The 19541-nt window shown below is 33.9% G+C and overlaps 1 protein-coding gene and 1 non-coding gene across 11 annotated transcripts in view; one reads left to right on the top strand and one right to left on the bottom strand.

The window, feature by feature from the left end:
- ATRX (ATRX chromatin remodeler) overlaps positions 1-19541 on the top strand; it is a 229103-nt gene that overhangs the window by 111784 nt on the left and 97778 nt on the right. For all 10 annotated transcript variants that reach the window (XM_032475539.1, XM_032475538.1, XM_032475533.1 and 7 more), the window contains 4 exons: positions 14907-15048; positions 15988-16097; positions 17042-17188; positions 17345-17522. In XM_032475539.1, the coding sequence (XP_032331430.1) occupies positions 14907-15048; positions 15988-16097; positions 17042-17188; positions 17345-17522 (577 nt within the window). The remainder of the gene's footprint in view (positions 1-14906; positions 15049-15987; positions 16098-17041; positions 17189-17344; positions 17523-19541) is intronic.
- Positions 7999-8070, bottom strand: TRNAG-ACC. Its single transcript has one exon. It is a non-coding gene; the product is annotated as a tRNA-Gly (tRNA).

Here is a 19541-nt window from a genome sequence, read left to right as displayed (position 1 = left end):
TAAATTTCAGCTAGGTTATGTTGGTTGATTATATTCATTGATTAAGGATTCATTATTAAGGATACTATATCCTTAATAATATTCTGTCTAATGTAGAGAGAGCATTGTTGAGGTCTCCAAGGTCATAATCGTTGATTTGTCATTTTCTTTTTGTAGTTCTGTCCAGTTTTTTTATTTCAATAGGTTGAAGCTCTGTTGTTAGGTACATGTACATGTAGGATTATGATATCTTTCTAGTGAATTGACCCATTATCAGTAAGTAACCTCGCTTTTTTATCTCTGATAATTTTACTTCATCTGAAATCTCTTCTATATGATAATAATATAGTCACATCATTTTCTTTTCAAGCATTTTACCATGAGAAGTTCCAGCATACAACAAGATTGACATAATTTCAGTGATTTCTAATAAACTCATGTCCTACATTGTTCTGTTGATATTTTACTGTACTTCATTTATCACGTTCTTATTTCTCTAATAATATCTCTTATCCATCATATTTTTATGCATTTCAGTGTTCATTGCAGACATCATTTCACTTAACCCAAATGCTTTAGCATGTATATGTTTAGTTAGCATTCATATTTATTTACAAGTTTTTCTTTTTATGTAAAATTTATATACAATGAAACGTGCCAAAGTGTACAGTTGCTTTTGAAACACAATGAAATGCACAGATTAATGTATATATGTTTGTAGTTTTCTTCAAATTGCCTTTTTTCCTTTTACTTAATGTTTGGATAGTATTCTGTCCTCCCTCCATTGTGTCTGCACTTAAATGCAACACAGTTTATCTGTTGAATGGATGTACTGCTGTCAATGCTCTCCTTGCCAAATCTTTGGTGTATATTTAGGTTGTTCCATCATTTTCACTGAATTGAAGTATCCTGTTACATATTGGTATAACTTCTCTCGTTTGTGCTTCCTTGGGTTCTTTTTAAAAAAAATTACTATTTTAACTTTTTTTTAAATTGAAGTACCATCAGTTACAATGTGTCAATTTCTAGTGTATAGCACAATGTCCCAGTCATGCATATACATACATATATTTGTTTTCATATTTTTTTCATTAAAGGTTATTACAAGATATTGAACATAGTTCCCTATGATATAAAGCAGAAACTTTTTTAAAATCTATATTTATATATAGTGACTAACATTTGTAAATCTCACACTCTCAAATTTATCCCTTCCCATCCCCTTCCCCAGTAACCATAAGATTGTTCACGATGTCTGTGAATCTGTTTCTGTTTTATAGATGACATCACATTGTCCTTTCCTTTTCTTTTCCTTTTTTTTTTTTTAAATTCCACATATGAATGATATCATATGGTATTTTTCCTTCTCTTTCTGGTTTACTTCACTTAGAGTGATGATCTACAGTTCCATCCATGTTGCTGCAAATGGCATTATTTTATTCTTTTTTATGGCTGAGTAGTAGTCCATTGTATAAACATACCACGAATTCTTTATCCATTAATTATCTTTTAAGTACATAGTTCAGTGAAATACATATTATGTAACCATCACCACCCACCACTCTTTTTCATGAATTTTTCGTCACCCTAGACAGAAACTCTGTACTCATTTAGCAATAAATCCTCATCCCCCTCTTCACAGTGTCTTGTAACCTGTCTTCTACTTTCTGTCTACAAATTTGCCTATTCTAGGTACCTCACGTAAGTGGACTCATACAATTTTTGTCGTTTTCTGTCTACCTTATTTCACATGGCCAAATGTTTTTGAAGATGCACCCATGTTATATTGACTATCAGAATTTCATTTCTTTTAAAGATGAGTGATACATTGTATGCATATACCACATTTTGTTCATTTATTCGTTGATGGATACTTGGGTTTCTTCTACTTTTTGGCTGTTTTGAATAATGGTGCTATGAACATGAATGTACAAATATCTCATCAAATTCCTGCTTTCCATTCTTATTTTTAAAATATTTTATTGAAGTATAGTTGATTTAAAATACTGTGTTAATTGCAAGTGTACAGCAAAGTGATTCAGCAATATATATATATATATATATATACACACACACACATTCTTTTTCAGATTCTTTTCTATTATATATTATTATAAGACATTGAATATGGTTCACTGTGCTATACAGTCAGTCCTTGTTGTTTATTTTACATATAGTAATACGTATCTGTTAAGCTGAAACTCCTAATTTATCCTGCACCGCCTTTCCTTTTGGTAATCATAAATTTGTTTCCTATATCTGTGAGTTTGTTCCTGTTATGTAGATAAGTTTATTTGCATCGTTTTTTTAGATCCCACATATAAGTAATGTAATATAGTATTCATATTTTCTCTGTCTGAATTACTTCACTTAGTGTGATAATCTCTAGATCCATCCATGTTGCTGTAAATGGCAATATTTCATGCTTTCATTCTTTTATAATGGCCAGGTAATATTCTGTTGTATTTATATACCACATCTTCTTTATCCATTCACTTAGACACTTAGGTCACTTCCATATCTTGACTGTTGTAAATAGTGCTGCTGTGAACAATGGAGTGCATGTATCTTTTGAAATTAGAGTTTTTATCTCTTCTGGTTGTATGCCCAAGAGTGGGATTCCTGGATCATATGGTAACTTTAGTTTTAGTTTTTAAGGGACCTCCATACTCTTCTCTGTAGTGGCTGTACCAGTTTACATTCCCACTTATGATATAGGAGTGTTCACTTTTCTTCACATCTTCTCAGCATTTATTATTTGTAGACTTTTTGGTGATGGCCATTCTGACTGATGTGAGATGATACTGCATTGTAGTTTTAATATGCATTTCTGTAATAATTAGTGATGTTGATCATCTTTTCATGTGCCTGTTGGCCATCTGTAGTTTTCTTAAGAGAAATGTGTCTTTTTGTCTTCTGCCCATCTTTAGATTGGATTGCTTGTTTTTTGATATTGAGCTGTATGAGCTGTGCAAAAGCTTTTAAGTTTAGTTAGGTCCCGTTTGTTTATTTTTCCTTTTATTTCCATTACTCTAAGAACTGGTTCAAAAAATATTGCTGTGATTTATGTCAGAGAGTGTTCTGCCTGTGTTTTGCTCTTGGAGTTCTGTAGAACTCTGTCTTACCTTTAGGTCTTTAATCCATTTTGAATTTATTTTTTATGTGGTGTTACAGTATGTTCTAATTTCATTCTTTTACAGATAGCTGTCCAGTTTTACCAGCATCACTTATTGACGAGACTGTCTTTTCTCCATTGTATATTCTTGCCTCCTTTGTTATAGATTAATTGACCATAAGTGTATGGGTTTATTTCTGGACGTTCTTTTCTGTTCCATTGATCTATGTGTCTGTTTTTGTGCCAGTACTATACTATTTTCATTACTGTAGCTTTGTAATATAGTTTGAAGTTAAGGAGCATGATTCCTCCAGCTCTATTCTTGTTTCTCAAGATTCTTTTGGCTATTTGAGTTCTTTTGTGTTTCTATACAAATTTTAACATTTCCTGTTCCAGTTTTGTGAAAAATGTCATTGATAGTTTGATAGGGATTCCATTGACTCTGTATATTGCCTTGGGTAGTATGGCCATTTTAACAATATTGAGTCTTCCAGTCCAAGAACATGGTATATCTTTCCATCTCTGTTATCCTCAGTTTCTTTCATCGGTGTCATAGTTTTAAGAGTACAGGTCGTTTGCCTCCTTAGGTAGGTTTATTCTTAGGTATTTTATTCTTTTTGATGTGATGATAAATGGGATTGTTTCTTTAATTTCTTTTCTGGTATTTCATTGTTAGTGTATAGAAATTCAACAGATTTCTGTATATTAATTTTTTATCGTGCAACTTTACTGAATTCATTAATGAGCTCTAATAGTTTTCTGTTAGCATCCTTAGGATTTTACATGTATGGTATTATGTCATCTGCAAACAGTGGCAGTTTTAGTTCTTCCTTTCCAGTTTGGATTCTTTTCTTTTTCTTGTCTGATTGCTGTGATGAATACTTTCAATACTATGTTGGATAGAAGTGGTGAGAGTGGGCATCCTTGCCTTGTTCCAGAATTTAGCAAGAAGACTTTAAGCTTTTCACTGTTGAGTATTATACTGGCTTTGGTTTTGTCTTAAATGGCTTTAATTATGTTGAGATATCTTCCCTTTGTACCCACTTTGGTGAGAGTTTTTAGGCTGAATGAATGGGTATTGAATTTTGTCAACTGCTTTTTCTGTATCTGTTGAGTTGATCTTGTGTTTCTTGCTTTTTCTTTTGTTAATGTGATGAATCACATTGATTGATTTGCATATGTTGAACTGTCCTTGTTCTATTGGGATGAATCCAACTTGATCATGGTGTATGATCCTTTTTATGTGTTGTTGGATTTGGTTTGCTGATATTTTCTTGAGGATTTTTGCATCTATATTTATTAAGAATATTAACCTGTAATTTTTTTTCTTTTTCTTTTTTGTGGTGTCATTGACAGGTTTTGATATCAGGGTGATGATGGTGGCTTCATAGTATGACTTTGGAAGTGTTCTTTTCTGTTTAGTCTTTTTGATGAGTTTGAGAAGGATTGGTGTAAGTTCTTCGTGTGTTTGGTAGAATTCCCGGTGAAACCATCTGGTCCTGGACTTTTGTTTGCAGGCAGTTTTTTTTATTACAGATTCTGTTTCACTTCTATTGATTGGTCTGCTTAAATAATGTTTCTTATTGATTCAATTTTGGTAAGCTGTATCGTTGTAGAAAGGTTCACTTTGTTGACATATAATTGTTGACAGTAGTCCCCTCTTTTTTTCTTAATGAGCCTGGCCAAAGGTTGGTCAACTTTGTTTCTCCTTTGAAGAAGCCAGTTCTTGCTTTTATTGATTTTTTTCTATTTTTTTGTATATTCATTTTCATATTCTTTTTCACCATAAGCTAGTACATGATATTGAATATATTTCCTTGTGCTATACAGTATAATCTTGTTTATCTATTTTATATATACCAGTCAGTATCTGCAAATCTCGGAACTCCCAGTTTATCCCTTCCCGCCCTCCTCCTGCCTGGCAACCACAAGTCTGTATTCTATGTCTGTGAGTCTGTTTCTGTTTTATATATAAATTCATTTGCCGTTTTTTTTTTTTTTAGATTCCACATATGAGTGATATCGTATGGTATTTTTCTTTCTCTTTCTGACTTATTTCACTTAGAATGACATTGTCCAGGGACATCCATGTTGCTACAAATGGCATTATTTTGTAATTTTTTATGGCCAAATAGTATTCCATTGTATAAATATACCACATCTTCTTTAACCAGTATCAGTCAATGGACATTTAGGTTGTTTCCATGTCTTAGCTGTTGTAAATAGTGCTGCTATGAACATTGGGGTTCAAGTGTCTTTTTGAATTAGAGTTCCTTCTGGATATATGCCCAGGAATGGGATTGCTGGATCATATGGTAGGAATATTTTTAGTCTTTTGAGGAATCTCTGTATTGTTTTCCACAATGGCTGCATTCCCACCAACAGTGTAGGAGGATTCCCTTTTCTACCCACCCTCTCCAGCATATATCATTTGTGGACTTTTGAATGATCGTCATTCTGACTGGTGTGAGGTGATACCTCATTGCAGTTTTGATTTGAATTTCTCTGAGAATTAGTGATATTGAGCATTTTTTCATGTGCCTATTGGTCATTCATGTGTCTTTATTGGAGAATTGGTTGTCTAGGTCTTCTGCCCATTTTTGGATTGGGTTGTTTGTTTTTTTCTTATTAAGTCATATAAGCTCTTTATATATTCTAGAATTCAAGCCCTTGTCAGTTTCATCATTTCCAAAAATTTTCTCCCATTCTGTAGGTTGTTGTTTTGTTTTGCTTATGGTTTCCTTTGCTGTGCAAAAGCTTATAAATTTAGTTAGGTCCCATTTGTTTATTTTTGCTTTTATTTCTATTGCTTGGGTAGACTGCTCTAGGAGAACACTGCTGAGATGTATGAGATGTTTTGCTTATGTTTTCTTCTAGGAGGCGTATTGTATCTTGTCTTATGTTTAAGTCTTTGATCCATTTTGAGTTTATTTTTGTGTATGGTGTGAGGTAGTATTCGAACTTCATTGCCTGACATGCTGCTGTCCAGTTTTCCCAACACCATTTGCTGGATAGATGTCTTTATTCCATTGTATGTTCTTGCCTCTATTGTCAAAGATTAATTGACCAAAGGTTTGTGGGTTCATTTCTGGGCTCTCTGTTGTTCCATTGATCCATATGTCTGTTTTTGTTCCAGTACCATGCTGTTTTGATTACCGTGGCTCTGTAGTATTGTCTGAAGTCTGGGAGGGCTATTCCTCCAGCCTTATTCTTTTTCTTCAGTAATGTTTTGGCAATTCTGGGTCTTTTGTGATTCCTTATAAATTTTAATATGATTTGTTCTAGTTCTGTGAAATATGTCCTGGGTAATTTGATAGGGATTGCAGCAAATCAGATTTTGTAGATTGTCTTTGGCAGTATGGCCATTTAAACACTATTGATCTTCCAGTCCAGGAGCATGGGATATATTTCCATTTCTTTAAATTTTCTTTAATTTCTTTAATCAATGTTTTGTAGTTCTCTGTGTATAAGTCTTTCACCTCCTTGGTTAGTTTATTCCTAGGTATTTTATTACTTTGGGTGCTGTTTTGAAAGGGATTGTTTCTTTACTTTCTTTTCTTGTTGATTCATCATTAGTGTAAAGAAATGCAACTGATTTTTGTACATTAATTTTGTATCCTTTTGCCTTGCTGATTTCTTTTTTTAGTTTTAGTAGTTTTTGTGTGGAGCTCAGAAAAGACAATTTTTATGATTCTTATTTTTAAAAATTTATTAAGTTTTGTTTTGTGTCCTGACAAGGACACAAGGAATAGTGATAAAACCACTTTTGTTTGATATAACATTCTCAGTTGAGAATTTATTTTCTTTCAACACTTTAAAATATATTATTGCATTGCTTTATGGCCTTCATGTTTATGATGTGAAAAACCAGATAATGTTATTGTTTATCCCTGTAAGTGACAAATTACTTCTTTCTTGCTGCTCTCTCTCTGTCTTTGTACTTTGAAGGTTTTATTATAATGTGCTCAGTACAGGTTTCTTTTAGTTTATCTCTCTTTGATATATTGAACTTCTTTCTTTTGCAGATCCTGGTATTTACTCAAATTTGGGGAGTTTTTGCCATTGTTTTTCCAAATAACCTTTCTGCCCCTGTTATCTTCTTGGGCTCTCATTATGTATATATTGGTCTGCTTGATGCTGTCCAGTATCTTGGTCTCTGACTTAATTCCTTTTCCTTTCTGTTGCTGAGACTTGATTAGTTCAGTTGACATCTTTATGTTTGGTAGTTCTTCTGATTGCTCATACATGGGTCCTTTTTGAATTTTTTATTTGACTTTATTATCTTTTTCAGTTTCAGATTTTGTGTGTGTTTTTGGTTTCTTTTTATAATTTTTACTTCTTTGTTGATAGTCTCATTTTGGGCGTATATCATTTTCCTGATTTCCCATAGTTGGTGGTTTTTTTCTCATTCTCTGGGTAGGCACTGCTGTTCTTTTTGATTTTTTTAGTTGAAGTATAGTTAGTTACAATGTGTCCATTTCTGGTGTACAGCATAATGTCCCAGTCATGGATATATGCACTTATATTCATTTTCATATTCTTCTTCATTAAAGGTTACTACAAGATATTGAATATAGTTCCCTGTACTATACAGAAGAAATTTGTTGTTTATCTATTTTTATATATAGTGGTTAACCTTTGCAAATCTCAAACTCCCAAATTTATCCCTTCCCACCCCCTTTCCCCTGGTAACCATGAAATTGTTTACTATGTCTGCATGTCTTTTTCTGTTTTATAGATGAGTTCATTAGTGTCCTCTTTTTTTTTTTTTTTTGAGATTCCACATATTAGTGATATATGATATTTTTGTCTTTTTGGCTTACTTCACTTAGTTTTTGTGGGGAGGCATGTAGGTAATTAGGTTTATTTACTTGGTTTTTCTTTTTCTTTTTTTTTTTTTTAAATGGAGATCCTGGGGATTGAACCTAGGACCTCATGCATGGTAGGCATGCACTCTACCACTGAGCTATACCCTCCCCACCAGCTTACTTCACTTAGAATGATGATCTCCAGGTCCATCCTTGTTCCCACAAATGGCATTACTTTATTCTTTTTTTTAATTGCTGAGTAGTATTTCATTGTATAAAAGTACTTAAGCTTCTTTATTCAGTCATTGTTGATGGACATTTGGGCTGATTCTTCCCCTTAGTTTTTTTTTTGTTGTTGTTACAAATTTCTTTGCCTGTAGTTTAAGTCTTTATTATGCTTTTTATTCCTTACTTTCAACATGATCTTGTGTTTTGTCACAGCCTTTGGCTAAAATCATGAACTAGTTGACTCATTTAAATAAACAATTTTTTTTGGAGTGGTGAGTAATTAGGTTATTTATGTATTTATTTATTTTATAATTGAAGTACTGGGGATTGAACCTGGGACCTTGTGCATGCTAAGCACCCACTCTACCACTGAGCTGTACCCTCTTCTCTTCCATTAGTTTTTTGTCCACAGTTTCCTTTGGATTTTTTAGCACGTTTAAGACAATTGCTTTACAATCTTTGTCTATTAATTCCATTGCTGGGGACTTCTCAAGGATGGCTTCTCTTGTTTTATTTTGTTTTTGTTTTTGTTTTTTGAATGGGCCATATTTCCTATTTCATTGTATGGTGAGAGTTTTTTTTTTTTAATTACAAATTGGGCATTTGACTATTATAGTGTTATAACCCTGGAGCTGAGGATCACTGTGATGTCAAAACTTAAGGTCTTCTCGGGTTTTTTCTGAGCATGTGTCTTGCTGGGCATACACATGGCTTTTAAAATTCTCCTGTATATTTTACTGTTTTTTAATGTCCTAAATTCTCAAGGATTCTCATCCCAGCTTCTTTTCTGAGCCTTACGTGGTCAATTGTATGTCTCTACCTAAAATATCTTGCCCCTGCCCTCTATGGGTTTATAGTTGCCTTATAACTGTTTTTTTTGTTTGTTTGTTTTTATTAATAGCTGTGCCTTCTGTTTTTTTCCACCAGAATTTCAAGTTAGGTGAAAGAGTGACAACAGTAATATGTCATTTCTTCATTTAACCCCAGACAGGTTCGAACAGATATACGCAATAATTTGCAAATAAATTCTGTTCTCCCTCCAGTTTGAAGGAGGCAGCTGTCAACCAGGCTGCTGCTGCTTCAAGAATAAGACCATCACCTCACCAGGAGATAATGGAGTTAGGGCATGTAAAAGTATCACAAAACTTTTCTACCATTTTCAAGATGACTTTTTCTTGACTGGGCATTCACTTGATTGCTATAGACCTTTGAGTGTTTTCAAGAACTCTGACAAAGTTGGTTCAGAGACTTTCAGATTAAAAAAAAATTTTTTTTAACATTTCTGTGCAGAAACAAAGAGCTTCCAGATTTCTTGTCCATCATTTTGTTGACATCTACCTTTTCTCTTCATTTTTGAAAGTTATAATCCCTGGGTATAGAATTCCAAGTTATTAGTTTTTTCTTACATCTGTTTAAAAATGTTGATTCTTTATAACATGTTGTTTGTGGTCTTTCTTATTTTTATTTCCCACCCCTGCCCCCATATATGTAATGTGTTTTTTTTAAAGATTATTTTAATTAATTTTAAAAGATTTTGTCTATTTGAAACTGGCTTTCAGGAATTGATGGTTATGGCTTTCTTAGTCTTTATCCTGCTTGGTGTTCCTTTAACTTGTTAGATCTGTGGGTGTGTAGTTTCCATCAAATTTTTGGAAAGATTTGACCATTATTTCTTCAGATAAGTTTTTCTATTCTCTTTCTCTTTTGAACTATATTTACATATATATTATACTGTTGGGTATTGTCCCACTGTTTTTTTTTTCATTTTTCCCCTCTGTATTTCATTTTAGATAGTTTCTCTTGCTTTGTTTTCAAGTCCTTTAGTCTTTTCTTCTTTTTTAAATGATGTTAATCTAATTAAGTGAATTTTTCATATTAAATACTTATTTTTTATCTCAAGGAATTCCATTTGGTTCTTTCTTATATATCTTTTATTTCTCTTCCCACTACATTCATACTTTCTTTTCAGTATTGGAATACATTTTATAGCTATTTTATGGTGCTTGCCTGCCAATTTGAACATCTCTCACTTTTCTATCCATTTTTAAGTGATTTTTCTCTTGGTTATTGTTCATATTTTTCTTTCTTGACACATGTAATGATGTTTTATTAAAAAATAGACATTGTAAATTAGATATTGTTGAGTGTCTCTGTGTTGTATTCTATGAGAGAGGGCTTGACATTGTTCTCTTTAGGCATTTAAGGCACTTTAATTCAGTTTAAGTATTTCAGTATTTTTAACAAAACTTTGATAAGGTGTGTCCTAAATACTCTTTAGTTTATGGGTGGTTTTGCCCCACTGCTAATGTGTGGCCTTTCTCTGGTCTCTACTAAATGCCCTGAGTTATACATTGCCTTGTTTGAAATTTAATGCCTTCGAGACCTATATGATCATTGAGGACTGTTTAGCCTGCAACTTCTTGGCCACACTTTGACCTTGTGGAGTTTTACTCCTCATGTGCATTTTAATATTCCCATTTTGATTTTTGGAGGTCTTTTTGTGTAGCTCTTTTCCCTCTGTAGTTCTCTGTAGTTTCTTTCTGTAGTTCTTCCAGCCATCTCAGTTTAACCTCTGTCTCCTCAACTCAGAGCACTCCAGTGTTCTACTTGGTTTACCCTTGATTCTGGAATGTGCCTTTAGACAACAGTCAAGGGGAAATATAGGGCCCTACTTGTTGGTTTTGCTTCTCTCAGGGATCAGTGTCCTGTTGGTACCTGTTAGCCGAAGTCTGAAAATGTTTGATATGTTTTGCCTTTTTTTTCTAATTGATTACAGCGGGAGGGTCAGTCTGGTCCCTAATATTCTGTCATGCATCCTGGTCCCTTATCTCCATTGGCAAAAACTGGGCTCAGGCTTTTCAGTGTGCTGGCTTAATGGTTTTTTTTTTTAACATTTTTTTTATTGATTTATAATCATTTTACAATGCTGTGTCAAATTCCAGTGTAGAGCACAGTTTTTCAGTTATATATGAACATATATATATTCATTGTCACATTGTTTTCTCTGTGAGCTACCACAAGATCTTGTATATATTTCCCTGTGATACACAGTATAATCTTGTTTATCTATTCTACATTTTGAAATCCTAGTCTGTCCCTTCCCACCCTTTGCCCCCTTGGCAACCACAAGTTTGTATTCTATGTCTATGACTGTTTCTGTTTTGTATTTATGTTCTTTTTTTTTCTTACATTCCACCGATCTCATATGGTATTTTTCTTTCTCTTTATGGCGTACTTCACTTAGAACGACATTCTCCAGGAACATCCATGTTGCTGCAAATGGCATTATGTTGTCGGTTTTTATGGCTGAATAGTATTCCATTGTATAAATAGACCACCACTTCTTCATCCAGTCATCTGTTGATGGACATTTAGGCTGTTTCCATGTCTTGGCTATTGTAAATAGTGCTGCTATGAACACTGGGGTGCAGGTGTCATTTTGGAGTAGGGTTCCTTCTGGATATGTGCCCAGGAGCGGGATGACTGGGTCATATGGTAAGTCTATTCCTAGTCTTTTGAGGAATCTCCATACTGTTTTCCACAGTGGCTGCACCAAACTGCATTCCCACCAGCAATGTAGGAGGGTTCCCTTTTCTCCACAGCCTCTCCAGCATTTGTCATTTGTGGACTTTTGAATGATGGCATTCTGACTGGTGTGAGGTGATACCTCATTGTAGTTTTGATTTGCATTTCTCTGATAATTAGTGATATTGAGCATTTTTTCATGTGCCTATTAATCATTTGAATGTCTTCCTTGGAGAATTGCTTGTTTAGGTCTTCTGCCCATTTTTGGATTGGGTTGTTTGTTTGTTTCTTATGAAGTCATATGAACTGCTTATATATTCTGGAGATCAAGCCTCTGTCGGTTTGATATGCAAAAATTTTCTCCTATTCCGTAGGTTGTCTTTTTGTTTTACTTATGATTTCCTTTGCTGTGTAGAAGCTTGTAAGTTTCATTGTTTTTATTTTTTTCTTTTCCTTTTTCAATTAAGACATGGGATATATTTTATTTCTTTATTATTTTTTTCACTATAGCTTAATTTATCATTTGTCCTAAATTCTCACATTTCATTACGTCTGTTTATTATTAGTTATGTAAACATTCCTTAAGTTGTAGTTTGAGTGCATAAACATATCAAGTTAGTGACTAATAGGTAGACAATTTCTTTATAAATTATCTTCTCTGTTTAGGATGAAGATTCACTAATCCCCAATTCCAAAGACAACCCTTAATAACAAAAATATCATACGTATCACTTAGGGACATATGGTTCCAAAGTCTTACTTAAAACTTTGTATATTTTCTACTGTGCATTTAAAAAGTACCACAAGCTTAGCTTAAAACAAGACAGAATTATTATTTCACAGTCCTAAGTCAGAAATTTGAGAGTGGCTTAGCTGAGCATGGCTCTACTGGGTCATCTCAGTGCCTCACCAAGTTGAAATTAAGACGTTAGAGCTGCAATTTTCATCTAAGACTTTGTATCCTTTTATGGGTCACTTGGCAGAATTCAGTTTCTCGTAGTTGTAGCAGTAAGGTCCTTAGCTACAAGAGACTTCTCTCTGCAGCATGGCCATTTGCCTGTCTTTGAAACCAGTAAGAGAGCATCCCTTGCACTTCTGTCTTTTAAAGGGCTTGATTAGGTTTTGCCCACCTAGGAGCACCTCCCTTTTGATTAAATCAAGGCTTAATGACTAATGGTCCATTTATAAGACTGATAGCCCATCAAGTTTACAAATCTCAACTACATTCAAGGGGGTGGGTTTATATAGGGTATTTATACCAGAGGGCAGGGATTTTAGAGACCATTTTAGGATTCTGCCTACCACACCTTGCAAACAGTACAGACATTTAGAGAATTTTCCATTTGTCTTTGCCCAGCAATATGAAGCTGGGACATGTCCAAGCGAGGAAACAGTAAAAATTTAGTGAATGCTTAGTCTCTGCCAGATACTTTGTATTTGTTGCCTTATTTAATCTCCACAACAAACCCATGAGGGCTATTTATAATCTTTCCTGGTTTGTACATGGAGAAACTGAAGCTAAGAGAATTTAAGTAACTTGTTGAAATGGAACTCGGATCTAAATGGCCTGTGTTATTTACACTCTACCACACTGTCTCCTAGTATTAATCTTGATTTGTATATAATTTACAGTTTTATATAAGTGCAGTATCTATCCAGGTAATTTATTACCAATTTGTGAGTTATTAAAATTTTTACATACAGTAATGGTACTATAGTTATGGTCTTAAAAAGAAAATGTGTCCTTTTAAAGAGACATTCTAAAACATTTACAGGTGAAATAACATCCTTGCTCAGGTTTGCTTCAAAATCATTTATGGGATTTTGGAGAATGGGTGGGAGGCTGTCAGTGAAACAGAGCTGACTAGAAGTTGATAATTTTTGAAGCTGAGTAATGGGTAACAGGGCTTATTATACTGTTCTGTAGTGAATATTAAATAATCTATTCATCCCTAGTTATAGTTCTAAACATGAAAAAAATACTGGCTAAAATTTCACTTCTTTTTTTTTAACATTTTTTTATTGAGTTACAGTCATTTTACAATATTGTGTCAAATTCCAGTGTAGAGCACAATTTTCCAGTTATACATGAACATACATACATTCATTGTCACATTCTCTTTCGCTGTGAGCCGCCACAAGATCCTGTATATATTTCCCCTGTGCTACACAGTATAATCTTGTTTATCTATTCTACATAAAATTTCATTTCTTAAACATCATAATGTCTATAGTTTTAAAATCACGAATCTTTATTCATTTTCATGGAACAATAAAGATTTATACAAATATTTCCTTTATTAAAGTAGTATTTCATAGTGATTAAGAGCATGGACTCTGGAGCCTAACTCTGGGTATAAGTCTCACTGTTGTGATAGTTAATAGTTGTATGACCTTGTGTAAGTTATTTAACTTCTCTGTCCTCAAGTTTTTTTTTTCATTTGTGAAATGGCAATATTTGTACCTACCTTATACAGTTCTTGAGTATACTATGTAATGGATAGTCATTAGGATAAGATAGTAAAAATATATATACATCCACATGTATTCATGTGCATTTATTTAAGTTTTCTTTTAAATAAGAGACTTCAGATAATTATTTCCCTTTTGCATTTAGAGGGTAGTATATGTTCTTGTCATGCTTTTGAGTCTGTGGTTTTCAAACCCATGTTTCTAAAAGTTTTTCCTTTTCACAACACATATTTACACGGTTTTTCAGTGGGAGTCTTTTAGCATCTTGGGTGGGACAGTTCTTGTTTGGGGTTGTCTTTTGCATTGTGGAGCATTTATATTTACCTTCCCCTCTGCCTACATTAAATGTCAGTCCTGACCTGTCATTGTGATAACCAAAAGTGACCGTGCACATTTTCACATGTCCTCTAGAAGAATAGAACCATTCCTGTTTGGGATCCATTTGCCTATTCAAATTTTAATGGTGGTGTCGTAGATTAATTTAGAGCACTACTTTTCTCACAGCTCTATGTATCATATGTGTTGAGATGGTTCAAAGTGAGAACCAATAAGCTGAATTACTGACATTACCACACTGGTTCAGTCATGTGGGAGTTTTTGATTTTGGAAAACATGTAAACCTGTGATCTGTCCTGCTCTTACTGAAAGAAAATATTGGATGTATGGTGTGGAAGTAGATTATCTGTATTTTGGAAAATTTACTTTAATAATATTCATACTCCACCACTGCTTGAGAGATTTCTGTGAGCTTAAATATCTATACTTTCTCTTTCTTGTAGGTGATAGAAATTGAAGATGCTTCACCCACCAAGTGTCCAATAACAACCAAGCTAGTTTTAGATGAAGATGAAGAAACCAAAGAACCTTTAGTGCAGGTTCATAGAAATATGGTTATCAAATTGAAACCCCATCAAGTAGATGGTAAGAGACTAGTACATGATTAAAGTATTTTAGTTACATTTTACCACTATTTGGTGTTTCCTGTGTGCCTCACATTCTGCTAAGTACTGAAGGTACTTTTACTGGTGAGAAAAACAAACATGATCCCTGTCCTTATGGAGTGTGTAATCAAATGAGGAAGAACAAAATTAAATGATTGCAAAGAAAATGTATTATAAAAGGGGAAGTGTGTGCCACTCACAAATAGGTTTACATAGCAAATGTATTCCACCTAATCTGCAGTGGTTGACTAAGGTAAGGTTTGGGGTAGGGGTAGTTTAGCTAAAATCCTTCTTTAGGAAATGTTATTTCAACATTTTCAAGTATGCTTGTTAATAATATTCCTACATTTGTATTGGAAAGATACCAAATTATCCCTATCCTCTGCTTTATCAGAGTGGAATCAGTAAGTCAGTTTTGAGGTGTGTATGTGAATGATTCATAAAGGAAAGTTCTATAGTTCCTACTCCTTGGGTAGCACAAAGCCCCTTTTCTTGTTTAGTTGTTAATGTTGAATAAAAGGAGAAGTGATGAATATATCTCCTGGGTTTTCCCCCCTGATTGACTCAAAAACCTGAAAGTTTTTGGTATTTAATATGAATCTGTACCTCATTTGATAAAGTTTCTATTTAGATTTGTCATAAGTCTCTTTGGATCATCTCAGGAAATGGAGAAGTTCTGCTATAATAGCTTAGATGAGTGAAACAGAGTCACCTGTTGTGTGCCTATGTTCACTGTCTTTTTTCCTAGTTAACCTTGTTGAGGGGTGAGGGGATCTCATTTATATTCAAGAGGTTCCTTATCTCTCTTTTTAAAAAATTCTATTTCTTGAAAGTTTTGGTTATGTTTTTATGTGTTTACGAAGGAAGGTTTTTTAACTTAGGCATTTAAATTTAACTTAATGAAGCTGTCATTTTTTAGGTGTTCAGTTTATGTGGGATTGCTGCTGTGAGTCTGTAAAAAAAACTAAGAAATCTCCCGGTTCAGGATGCATTCTTGCCCACTGCATGGGCCTTGGTAAGACTTTACAGGTAAGAACATGAAGTTATTCTGTTTTTGTGCATTCATTAATTTAGGAATATGTGTTGGATTCTGTTATGTCCCAGGAACAGTTGTAGGGGCTGGAGATAAGCAGTGAAGAAGAATAACAGTATTTCTTCCTTAAGAAGCTTATATTCTGGTGGAGGAAAAAGAGTTATACTCTGGTAAAGGAGAAAGAATTTAATCAGACAAAATAAGAAATTTGTACTTTCAGGTAGTAAGTGTTTAAAGAAGAGAGGGAAAGCATCTTGTAAGAAGTGATGTTTGAACCAGTGATCCTAATGAAGTGAAGGAATGGAGTTACAGGGATAGCCAGTAAAACTACAAAGATCCTGAGGTGGAAATTAACTTCCCTACAGCTTTTTAAGTTTGTTATCTTTTAGTAGTAATAACATAATATATTTTTCATTATTAAGATACTACATTTCTACATGCAGGAAGTTGCAGGAAGAATGCAGGAGTTGCAGCAGAGATGTGAAATTAGTGTGTATATATGAACATATATATAATTTAAAGCCATAAGACAGTTATTTTAGACTCAGTGAGACAGAAAACTTTACAGTGGAAAAGTACTTCATAACATACATGGGCAGTAGTATTTTCTGAATGTTGAAGTGATGTTCCTTGGGGACCAGGGACTTAGTAGCTGTTTTTGGTGTGGTTACTTCTTATATTTGTATTATTATTATTGATCATAGACTTATGGAGCTTTAGAGTTGGAAGGACCTTATGTATCATCTAGTTGAACGTGTTACATCTTTTTATATGTTAATATCTTTTTCATTATACTTTGCCTGGTTTGGAAATGTGACCTTTGGTCGGTTGCTTTCTTCTTTAAACCAAAAAAAAAAACTATTAAATTGTAAGGTTGTTTAATTTATTGACGTTTTTGTAGATAAATGAAGATAAACAAACTTAATTTGTTTTCTTGTAGGTGGTAAGTTTTCTTCATACAGTTCTTTTGTGTGACAAACTGGATTTCAGCACAGCTTTAGTGGTTTGTCCTCTTAATACTGCTTTGAATTGGATGAATGAATTTGAGAAGTGGCAAGAGGGATTAAAGGATGATGAGAAGCTTGAGGTATCATATTTTAAATGTTTCCTATTATTAAAAGAACTGCATGAAATTCATATAGTAAAAGAAAAAGATTTTTAATTATCAGTGATACATATTTCAGTGGGGATGTTTAGAATTCACACATTCCTACCTTTAAAAATCTTTGTATTCCCACAAAAGGTCTCTGAATTAGCAACTGTGAAACGTCCTCAGGAAAGAAGCTACATGCTGCAGAGGTGGCAAGAAGATGGTGGTGTTATGATCATAGGCTATGAGATGTACAGAAATCTTGCTCAAGGAAGGAATGTGAAGAGTAGGAAACTTAAAGAAATATTTAACAAAGCTTTGGTTGATCCAGGTAAGATACTGTTAGGGACTGAGATAAAGAGGCATGTTGAATAAATACTTACATTTTAATTTAACAGATACTAACTGAGCAACTGAAAGTAGGTGGGTTTTGTTTCATTTCTCCTACAGGTTTTTGTTTGTTTGCTTGTTTCTTTGTGTAATTTCATTAAGGTGAAATCACTCTTATGGTTGCCAGCTGTTCATTTTTCTTTTAACATTTTTTTTTATATTTATAGTCATTTTATAATGTTGTGTCAAATTCCAGTGTAGAGCGCAATTTTGCAGTTATACATGAACATATATATATATTTATTGTCACTTTTATTTTTAGCTGTGAGCTACTATAAGATCTTGTATAGATTTCCCTGTGCTATACAGTATAATCTTGTTTATCTATTCTATATTTTGAAATCCCAGTCTCTCCGTTCCCACCCCCTGCCCCCTGGCAACCACAAGTTTGTATTCTATGTCTATGACTGTTTCTGTTTTGTATTTATGTTCTTTTTTTTTCTTACATTCCACCGATCTCATATGGTATTTTTCTTTCTCTTTATGGCGTACTTCACTTAGAACGACATTCTCCAGGAACATCCATGTTGCTGCAAATGGCATTATGTTGTCGGTTTTTATGGCTGAATAGTATTCCATTGTATAAATAGACCACCACTTCTTCATCCAGTCATCTGTTGATGGACATTTAGGCTGTTTCCATGTCTTGGCTATTGTAAATAGTGCTGCTATGAACACTGGGGTGCAGGTGTCATTTTGGAGTAGGGTTCCTTCTGGATATGTGCCCAGGAGCGGGATGACTGGGTCATATGGTAAGTCTATTCCTAGTCTTTTGAGGAATCTCCATACTGTTTTCCACAGTGGCTGCACCAAACTGCATTCCCACCAGCAATGTAGGAGGGTTCCCTTTTCTCCACAGCCTCTCCAGCATTTGTCATTTGTGGACTTTTGAATGATGGCATTCTGACTGGTGTGAGGTGATACCTCATTGTAGTTTTGATTTGCATTTCTCTGATAATTAGTGATATTGAGCATTTTTTCATGTGCCTATTAATCATTTGAATGTCTTCCTTGGAGAATTGCTTGTTTAGGTCTTCTGCCCATTTTTGGATTGGGTTGTTTGTTTTTTCCTTATGAAGTCGTATGAGCTGCTTATATATTCTGGAGATCAAGCCTCTGTCGGTTTGATATGCAAAAATTTTCTCCTATTCCATAGGTTGTCTTTTTGTTTTACTTCTGGTTTCCTTTGCTGTGCAGAAGCTTGTGAGTTTAATTAGGTCCCATTTGTTTATTCTTGCTTTTATTTCTACTAGGAGAAAATTTTTGAGATGTATGTCAGATAATGTTTTGCCTATGTTTTCCTCTAGGAGGTTTATTGTATCTTGTCTTATGTTTAAGTCTTTGATCCATTTTGAGTTGATTTTTGTATATGGTGTAAGGGAGTATTCTAGCTTCATTGTTTTACATGCTGCTGTCCAATTTTCCCAACACCATTTGCTGAAGACACTGTCTTTATTCCATTGTATATTCTTGCCTCCTTTGTCGAAGATGAGTTGACCAAAAGTTTGTGGGTTCATTTCTGGGCTCTCTATTCTGTTCCATTGGTCTATATGTCTGTTTTTGTACCAATACCATGCTGTCTTGATGACTGTAGCTCTATAGTATTGTCTGAAGTCTGGGAGAGTTATTCCTCCAGCCTCTTTCTTTCTCTTCAGTAATGCTTTGGCAATTCTAGGTCTTTGACGGTTCCATATAAATTTGATTATGATTTGTTCTAGTTCTGTGAAATATGTCCTGGGTAATTTGATAGGGATTGCATTAAATCTGTAGATTGCCTTGGGCAGTGTGACCATTTTAGCAATAGTGATTCTTCCAATCCAAGAGCATGGAATATCTTTCCATTTTTAAAGTCAGTAGAAGGGCAATTTGAAGCAGAATAGCAATTGTTTTGAGATGTCTTATAAAAACCTTTAAGAAAGGAGAAAATAGCAAAAAAAATTTGAAACCTGTGTGTAATCAA

This window comes from Camelus ferus, chromosome X, assembly GCF_009834535.1.
Source record: "Camelus ferus isolate YT-003-E chromosome X, BCGSAC_Cfer_1.0, whole genome shotgun sequence".
In the NCBI taxonomy this organism is placed as follows: Eukaryota; Metazoa; Chordata; class Mammalia; order Artiodactyla; family Camelidae; genus Camelus; species Camelus ferus.
This window is presented reverse-complemented; position numbering and strand designations above follow the sequence as displayed.